Source organism: Pongo pygmaeus, chromosome 9, assembly GCF_028885625.2.
Source record: "Pongo pygmaeus isolate AG05252 chromosome 9, NHGRI_mPonPyg2-v2.0_pri, whole genome shotgun sequence".
NCBI lineage: Eukaryota > Metazoa > Chordata > Mammalia > Primates > Hominidae > Pongo > Pongo pygmaeus.
Window position 1 is genome coordinate 71,889,618 of NC_072382.2, and position 9,558 is coordinate 71,899,175.

Consider the following 9,558-nt stretch of genomic DNA (forward strand, 5'->3'; position numbering starts at 1 on the left):
AAATGAGTGTGTGTGATTTGAAGACCACATTTACAAAGTAAAAAGCTGCTCATCCTGCATTGCCTGAAGAATTTCTCTTGTCCTCCCATGAGTTGCCACTGAAGATGTCTCACCCAGTGGCTGTACACAACAAGTTTCTCCTCATTGGACTATGATAGGAGCCCACTATCTGTTCCATTATAGGTCAATTCTCAAGTTTAGGATTTTTTGTTTTGTTTGCTTTGTTGCTATTTTTTTTTCTTCATCACACTTGTGAAAAAGTTTTCCTTAGTTTTTCCTACAACCCATCTCTAATAAGAAAGCCTAAGCATAGCTCACATTTCTGCTGCCATACAACTCTTGCCAAACTGAATTCAGATTAAGGATAGAGTGGAGGTGGGTATGAAAAATATTTTTTCCAGGCCAAATTAGTGCTTCAAATCTTTTTTCTGTTATTCTCAGATAATTTTCTTTCCTTAGGACATGGGCATATGTCTTTGTTTCAGACCTGGGCTTAGAATCTCAAGTGTAGACCAGACCGTATTAAATACAATTGATCTCCTTCCTAAAACCCTCATCACCCTAGTATTGTATCTCGAGGGCTCAGCCTAATGAGTCACCACAGCAACTGTGTGATTTGTTTTGACATAACAGTAGTCATATATCGCTCAAGAACTGTTTCTTAGGTGTTCAGGCAATCTTAAATGAAAGGTGCTTATTTGCCAAGCCTCAAGACTAGCCTGCTTTAACTATCACTTCCTGTGCCTCTCCTGAAAAAAAGGACTTTCATCGTGAGAGGTTACCATATCCCCTTGGATGCTATCTCAAGCTACCTCTTTTTACTTCTTGTCAGGGTTCTGGCTCCTCTCTGAGTAATGGAATAAATCAGATTAATGGAATTCTGTGCCTTGATCCCATCTGCTGTGGTACACATTTTCTCTCTTAGCCAAGCATTAGATGAACATTTGTCAGGTTCTCAATCCTAATCCTGGGACATACATTTGCCCCTTCAATTCACCTCCTGCAGAGCCTAGCACTGATGGGCTCCATAGTTAGGTACCACCAGCAGCTGTGGTAAAGTCCTCAGGAGTTTTATTTAAAAAATCAAGTTTTGGGGACATGATTACAGACTGTGATCTATATGAAACAAACCAAAAAGAAAATCCCTGAGCTTAAGAAATGCTATATCATGGCACAAATTGAATAAATTAGTGACATCCACATCATAATCAGATTATAAAAACCTTGCTGTGTAGCTACTGGGTGAGACATGAGAAGATGAGGGAAAGCTTTTGAAGTAGAACGGTAGTGAAGAGTGAAAGAAAAATTCAGGGTATGCTTGAGACTGCCGCATGTGTCCTGGATGCCACAAACTCAGAACTGTGCATTATTGCATAAAGGGCTGCATAAAGCTTGAGAATCCAAACAGCCTCTTCCCCACTCATCTCTGATCCAGAATGTTCCTCCCCTGGCTGCCCTGTGTAAATTCACCTTTCTTCAAGAGGCAGCCTCAGCTGATGCTGAGGCCTCAGCCCTGGAAGCTCTAATTGGGCATAGCTTTCATGCCCTTGAGAGTGTTTTTCTTTTTAATCTCCATTTACTTTTCTTCTCAATTAGCATTGCTGGAGATTTACATTGTCAGTCTTTGCAAAGAACAGGACACTTGGTTTGGTTAGTTGTTTCTTTCTACAAATATTTATTTCAATCAACTTACTGATACTGAACATTGTTTGGCTAAGATTAACAGTGATCTCCATCAAGCATCTGTTGCCAGTCCAGTAACTCTTTTTCTTTTTGCTTTACTTGACATCTCCAAAACATTTAACATAACTGCCTGCTCCCTGATTTTTCATTAACTTTTTAAAACACTATGAATATAATGGGAAATGCACAAATCTCAGATATATAGCCTGATAAATATTTATTATGTGAACACATGAACACACCTACATAGGCACTACTGAGGTTAAGATACAGACACCAGTGCCCTCTGGTTGTTAATGTTTACTGTTTTCAGAAAGCTCTGGTAAGTTATCCTAAGATCTATTTTCAGCCCTGCACCTGCCTTTGCCTTCAATACTGTGGAGATATTCACATGCAGACCTGGAGAGCCAATTACTTAAAACTAGCACAGGAAATCCCTTAATTTCAACAACTCATGATTCACAAATCATAAGATATGGGAGAATTTTTCATTTCTATTAAAAGAGTGAGGAATACATAATTCAAAATGAAAATGTCTTAAAGGTAAAAGAACTAAGGCATATGCATTTGAATCAAGCCTTTCTGTTTATGATAACCCTTTCTTCCTACCTGGATACTTCCCCTCTTCAGCCAAACATGCACCCAATCAGCCCTACTACTGGGTTTTTTTCCTCATAACTGTTCTTAGTCCCATAAAACTGTCTCTCCACCATGCCAATATTATACCTACCCCTTCCTCTCTGCTTTCAATTAATTATATGTCCCATTCTCTCTCCCACCTTTCCTATCCAAATATCATTTTCATACATTCTTGGTATCAGTAATAGCCACCATACCTAGACAGCCCTGTATAGGAAGAGTAAAGGCTTATATTTTCTATTCTGGGGTGATCTGGCCTTCAGACTCCATCAGCCCAACACTAATGCCCAAGTCAGTTACCCACGGTCTGAGAGTTTTCTCTGTTTAACTTTCTCCAATGAGTCCATGCCTCATAGTCCACATTTCTTTCACACAAAAGAAGAGGGGTTAATACAAGATAACTTCGGAGGAGAAGGAAGTGCAAACAAAATCAAATACGAACAAACAGTGGAGAGTCATAGTGTCCTTTCCAAAGACTTCTCATTGGGGCCCTCTTTTCCCTCTGGATACTCAATCATCCTGCCTTGTCCCTGGACACTCACCTTCCCTTGGCCTCTACCCAGCAACCAAACATTGCTACTCCTCAAGAGACTGGTTTATCTTTGTGCTCTGGCCCCTGGGGATTTCCAGATTGCAGGAGGAGGCAGAAGCTTACTGGCTGAAGAGTCTTTGTTTCTTCAAGTTTTCAGAGGATACCTAAAAGTTAGACTAAGAGTATGAAGTGCATCCTGAAAGGAAAACAAACAAACAAACAAAAAAACCATGATAGGATTTGTGAAAGCTCACTATGTACCAGGCATCATAATAAATGCTCTTTTCAAAGATTGTCTCAGTCAGTTTTCAGAACCACCTGAAGTAGCTGCCATCATCACATCAACATCTTATAGATGAAAGCTGAGGCTCATAAAAGTCACAAAGCAAGTAAGCCAGAGAGTCAAGAGCTAAATTCTAATAACCATATTTCACTTCACTTTATGGTAGAACTATTCACACTGACAGTGTACTTAATATCTCAAAGTTGAGTTCACATTTCCTCAGTTCTGCCTGGGGACTCGGGCCAGGCTTCACTGGTGAAATGTTTCCCATGACGCTGTTATAACGTCCTGTTGAACGGAGAAGGGAAAGAGGATGTAGCGGAGGGCAAGGAAGATGAGTTTTTCAACTGGAGATAGGGCATGCACCTGAGCACAAAAGTATGAGAAGGGACATATTCTCCAAATAGAGGATAAACCAGAGGTAGTAGGGTCAGGGGACTTGAAAGGGATTGAAAATACAAGAGGCTAAAGGGGTGCCTGGGGCCATGTTTTAAAGTTCATGTCTTCTGCCTGAGCATCATCTGTGGAAAGGAATAAAGTTGGCAGAAAAGAGTTAACAGGCACAAGCTATAAGATTTCTACTGTTTTTCTTTTTAATGGCAAAGGGTAGATAACTATTTGGAAGTATGAAAAACTAAGAAATACAGTTGCATGCTCTCAGTTCCCCAGATCCTAAGTGGACACATAGCTGTTCATGAAGAGAATGGTGAGCGGTCTTTGTTGTCTTTCATTTTGAGAGTTGGTGCGGCAGGAGCAGGAAGAGGCTTCTTCCTGTCTAACCTAGCACATTCCTAAAGACCAGGGAAATATAAGTTCAATCAAATGTGTATTCTCTACCAAAACTTGTCTCTGATTCAGATACAAGTTGATTTAATCCATTGAGAAAGCCCTCAGAAAATCAGAAACATTTCATTCACTTTCCTGCTAGTAATTGAAAAGTTATGCAAGGATATCCTTTACACCTTCATCTTAGAATTCCTGTAGCACCAGGTAAACTAAGCTCTACAGATCTCTCAGGCATCTTTGAAGTTGGCTGGATCTGAACAGATATTGTGTTCATGAGCCCAGGTTGGAATGGTCAAAGAGGACGTGCATCAGATAACTCCATATTCTCTCCGGCAATTGTTTGGTCCTCATGCCATAGATGATGGGATTTAAGGTGGCTGGGATGATCACGTACAGGTCAGCTAGCAGCACTTGGGTGTGCAAGGGCACTACATCCTGCCCCAACCAGGCCGCATAGATGGATGCCATCCCAGGTAGATAGTACAAAGCCATAACCCCCACATGGGAGCCACATGTGCTTAATGCTTTCAACTGAGCAGTCTTGAGGAGAGACCAAATACTGCCCTGAGAATTAAGATATAGGAGGCAGCAATGAAGGCCACATCAGAGCCCACCATAATAGAGGAACCAATCAGACTGTAGAGACTGCTGGGCACAGGGTCAGCACATGCTAACCTGGCCAAAGCTATGTGCTCACAGTAAGAGTGGAGAACCACATTGGAGCCACAGAAAGGTAGATGACTCACCATCCAACTCAGTGGAGTCATGAATGTGACAGCTCTGATGGTGATGGCCATACTCATTCCCAGCATTACTTGAGGCGTGAGAATCCTCTTGTAGTGTAGAGGCTTGCAGATGGCTACATAGCGGTCAAAAGCCATGGTCAGCAGCAGCCCCGTCTCCACAGCTGTGGCTAAGTGGACAAAAAACATCTGAATGAAACAAGCATTAAAGCTGATGGAGCTTTCTCCTGAGCAGAAGATGTTCACCATCTTGGGTACCACTGAGGAGGCCATAACAATGTCCACAGCAGCCAGAACACACAGAAAGCAATACATGGGCTCATGCAGAGTGGAATCCATCCAGATTGCAGTCACGATGAGGGTGTTTCCTAACAGGGCTATGATGTACATGGCACTCAGTGAGATAGCCAGCCAAAGATGTGAAGATTGCAGTCCTGGGATACCCACAAGGAGGAAGGAGGCAGGGGTTTCCATTGTGTGGTTGTAGGCTGGACCCAGCATCACAGGTGAGACTTTTTTCCCGTTAATGCACAAATGATGTATGAGAAGAATGCAATCCGGTAAGATTTGTTGACTCATGTGGTGCTGGGAAAAACTAGGGATATTCTCAGCTTGGTGGTAATCTCAGGATCAAAAATGTGGCATCTGACAAAATTATCCTGTGCCACTTTTATCCTCCTTAATATTCTTCCCTTACAAATTTGTATTCCTTGTTCATGGATCAGTTCATGGCTTACCTCCTTTGGAAAGCCTTTTCTGCTTTCTTCCTACCCCATTCCATACCCTTTCATCTGAGCTTTCATGCAATCTCCCATCATGACCTCAGAGAGACTAAATTGATCATTGTAATGCTGTCCCTAGACTTTATTGTGTGCAAAAAATCTTGTTTATGATCTTATACAAAGGGTGTAACCCATAATTGAGGTCACAAGTCTATTAAAGTCTATTAATATATATTTATTATGGTTAAGTTTCCACAGAATGAAAGATAAACAGAGAAATCAATCTGTCTTTCATCTCTGTATGCTCAGTTACTAATTGTTATATGAACAAAAACTTCCTGAGGTCAAACATATCATATTTTTTATCCTTGGTACAGTGCCTATAAAAAAATATGAAAGAAGTATCCTTGTGGTAAAAGAAATACATGAATGAGTTGGGAAAAATAAGATCATTAGAGAACAACATAATCACCTTCCATAGGAGATAATAAAGTACCTGGAACTGTTTATAATCCTTCCCTTCTCTAAACTTTGCCCTGAATATCCTATTTACTTAGGTTCAATTAATAGATTAAAATACTACAAAGAAAACCTTGGGACTACCTTATAGACGAACTTTCCCCAGTAAGCTTTTATGATTTTTCAATGCAGCTAACTATTTTTTCATGATAAACTACCAAGACATTCCAGGCAACAAGGAAGCTTTATCCTTTAGAAAGTTAAGCACTTTATTACGAACATAGTATGTGCTAGTACTGTGTTAAAAAGTGTAGTATTCATAGTCTGAGTGTATTCCTCCATTTGTAAAATAGATCAAACATCCATTCCATACAACACAGTTTGTATAACTTAAATGAGATTAAATATTCTAGCCAAGATCATGTAGTAAGTGTGTGATAAGTTTTGGGTTTAAGCTATGACTCCCAGGTGTCCATCCAGCCCAACATGGATAGTCAAGAAGACAACTGTTGATAAAACAAGATTAGGGGTTTCACTTGGCCAGGTTTGATGAGACAAAGATATCTACTGCTGTGCACAGCCAGCAGCTGAGCTCTACCACTTGTTAGTCTCTGTTTATTGCTGCATTCACCATCCATTGCCTCTTTCAGGTGTTACCATATCGTATAATGTGTAATAATCTGGCTGGAGAACCCAAATAGCAGTAGTCAGCCTAAACTATCATTACAGTCCTGCGTGGTAGCCTTTTAGTTACTTTCTCCTTAGGATGATTGGTTTCAATGATTTCATATGGTGTTTTGTCATGGACACATTTTCCCAGCCATGTGAGAATACTCCTTGCAAGGGGATCTGCTTCTTCTGGTGGTAACATTCAGCTTTGGGAGACACTGGCTGATCTTCTTCATGGAACCCCTAGGTTTTTTTCTTCAGAATACAGCCTACAAATCCTGCACACTTTCATGTACCACACTCAAAATGTGGTACTGTTCCTACATCATCAAGAGGCAGGATAGCAAAGAGGCGAAAAGTATTGGTTCTAGATTCATACCCATAGACTTAAAAATCCACTCTATCACTTGCTAGCCACTTTGCCGTAGTCAAATTATGTAAACACACCAAGCCCCAGTTTCTTCATCCATAAAAAGGAGATAATAGTACATACATCATAGAGATATTTTGAGACTTAAGTGATAAGCTTTATAAAAATGCTTAGCATGATGCTTGGTGCTTAGGTGCTCAATAAAATGTAGCTAATATAAAATGAAACTGTTTTCCCTGCATAAATCCCATACTTTTAGATTGCTCCAAGTAGCATCCTTAAATGGGTGTGTGTGACTTGAAGACCACCATTAAAAAGTAAAAAGCCACTCAACCCACATTGCCTGAAGCTTTTCTCCTATCCTCCCATAATCTACCGCTGAAGATGTCTCAACCACAGGCTATACACAGCAAGATTCTTCTAATTGGACTATGATGAGGAGCTCACTATCTGTCCCATTATAGATCAGTTCTCAAGTTTAGAATTTTTTTTGTTTGCTAGCTTGCTATTTTTTTTCTTTCTTCATCATACCTGTGACAACATCTCCCTTACTTTTGCCTACAACCCATCTTTAATAAGAAAGCCGAAGAATGGTTCCACTTCTGCTGTCATATAACAACTCTTGCCAAACTGAATTCAGATTAAGGAGTGGAGGCAGGTATGACAAATATTTCTTTTTCAGGCTAAATTGCTACTTCAACTCTTTTTCCTATTGCCATTAGATCATTTCGCTTCCAGAGAAATGGACATGTAGGTTGGTCACAGACCTGAACTCCAGATGCCAAGAATGGACTAGAATATGTTAAGGACACGTGATCTCTTTTCTCAAACCCTCATGGTTCTAATTTGTATCTCTCAAGGCCTCAGCCTAGTAGTTCACCACATCAATTGTGTGATTTGTGTTGACATAACAGTAGTCATATATAGCCCAAGAACTGTCTTAGGTGTTCAGGCACTCTTAAATGATGTGTGCTTATTTGCCAAGCCTCAAGACTAGCTTGCTTTATCTATTTCTTCCTGTGCCTCTCCTGAATAAAGAGTTTCCACAGTAAGAAGCTGCCATATCCCTACCCTTGTATATTGTCTCTAGTTTCCCCTTTTTAAGTTCTCATCAGGGTCATCACTTCTACCTGAGTGATGAGATAGATCAGATTAATGAAATTCTATGCTCAGAATCCCATCTACTGCAGTAGACATTTTCTCTGTTAGCCAAGCACTAGAGGAACTTTTACCAGGTTATCAATCCTAACCAAAAGACATATGTTTGCCCCTTCAATTAACCTCCTAGAAAGCCTAGCACTGATTGACTCCACACCCACGTGCCAACAACAGCTGTGATAGGAGTCCTCAGTTGTTTTCTAAAAAGCCAAATTTCTGGGACATGATTACAAACTGTGGTCTGTATAAAAGAAATAAACCTACAACAAGAAGAAAATCCCTGAGTTTAAGAAATGCTATATCATGGAACAGATTGAATAGAGTAGTGAGCTCCACATCACCGTCAGTTTATAGGAGCTTACTGTAAACTGCTGGGACACTGGATGAGACATCTTAAGTGATGGATCACAAGAAGATAAGGGAAAGCTTTTGAAGTAGAATGGTAGTAAAGAGTGAAAGAAAATTCAGGATATGCTTGAAACTGCCACTTGTGTTCTGAATGCCACAAACTCAGGCTTGTGCATTATTGCATAAAGGGCTGCAGAAAGCTTGAGGATCCAAACAGCCTCTTCCCCACTCACCTCTGATCCAGCATATTCCTCCCCTGGCTGCCCTGTGTAAATTCACTTTTCTTCAGGAGGCAACCTCAGCTGATGCTTGCCTCATCCCTCCTCTCACCAGCCCTGGAAACTAACTGGGCATACCTTTCATGCCCTCGAGAGTGGTGTTTTTTTTTTTTTTTAATTCTTCATTTACGTTTCTTCTTAATTAGCACTGCTAGAGATTTAACTGTCAGTAATCTTTTCAGAGAACAGGATATTTGATTTTGTTGGCTGTTTCTTTTTAAAATATTTATTTTACTCAATGTATTGATACTGAAAATTTCTTGGCTAAGATCAAATGTCATCTCCATCAAGGATCTGTTGCCAGTGACTCTTTTTCTTCCTGTTTTACCAAAACATCTGACACAACTGCCTGTTCCTTCATTTTCTGGTTTTGTTTTTGAGCCATTATGGACATTCTGGAAAATGCACAAATCTCAAGTGTTCAGTTAGATGAATAATTACAATGTGAACACATGAACACACCTATGTAGGAACAAATCAAGATATACATACTATTGCTCTCAGGCTGGTAAGGCATACTGTTTTCAGAATGCTCTGTCCAAGCTCTCCTAAGACATATTTCTAGCACTGCACCTGCCTTTTTTTTTAATCCTGTGGAAACATTCACGTGCAGATCTGGAGGGCCAATCACTGAAAAGTAGCTTTAAAAAGTTCGACCGGGCATGGTGGCTCAGCCTGTAATCCTAGCACTTTGGGAGGCCGAGGTGGGAGGATTGTCTGAGCTCAGGAGTTCAGCCTGGACAACATGGCAAAACCCTGACTCTACTAAAAAATACAAAAAATTAGCTGGGCATGGTGGCGAGCACCTGTAGTCCCAGCTACTCAGGAGGCTGAGGCATGAAAATCACTTGAATCTGGAAGGTGGAGGTTGCAGTGAGCCAAGATCAT

At 40.5% G+C, this 9,558-nt stretch overlaps 1 protein-coding gene across 1 annotated transcript; it reads right to left on the reverse strand.

Moving 5' to 3' along the window:
• Nucleotides 1-4,193: 4,193 nt before the first annotated feature.
• LOC129008495 (olfactory receptor 52I2-like) lies at nucleotides 4,194-5,245 on the reverse strand. The gene is given in 2 exon segments (XM_063672240.1): nucleotides 4,194-4,468; nucleotides 4,471-5,245. Coding segments are annotated over 2 exon segments (1,050 nt in total).
• Between the last annotated feature and the right edge of the window lie 4,313 nt (nucleotides 5,246-9,558).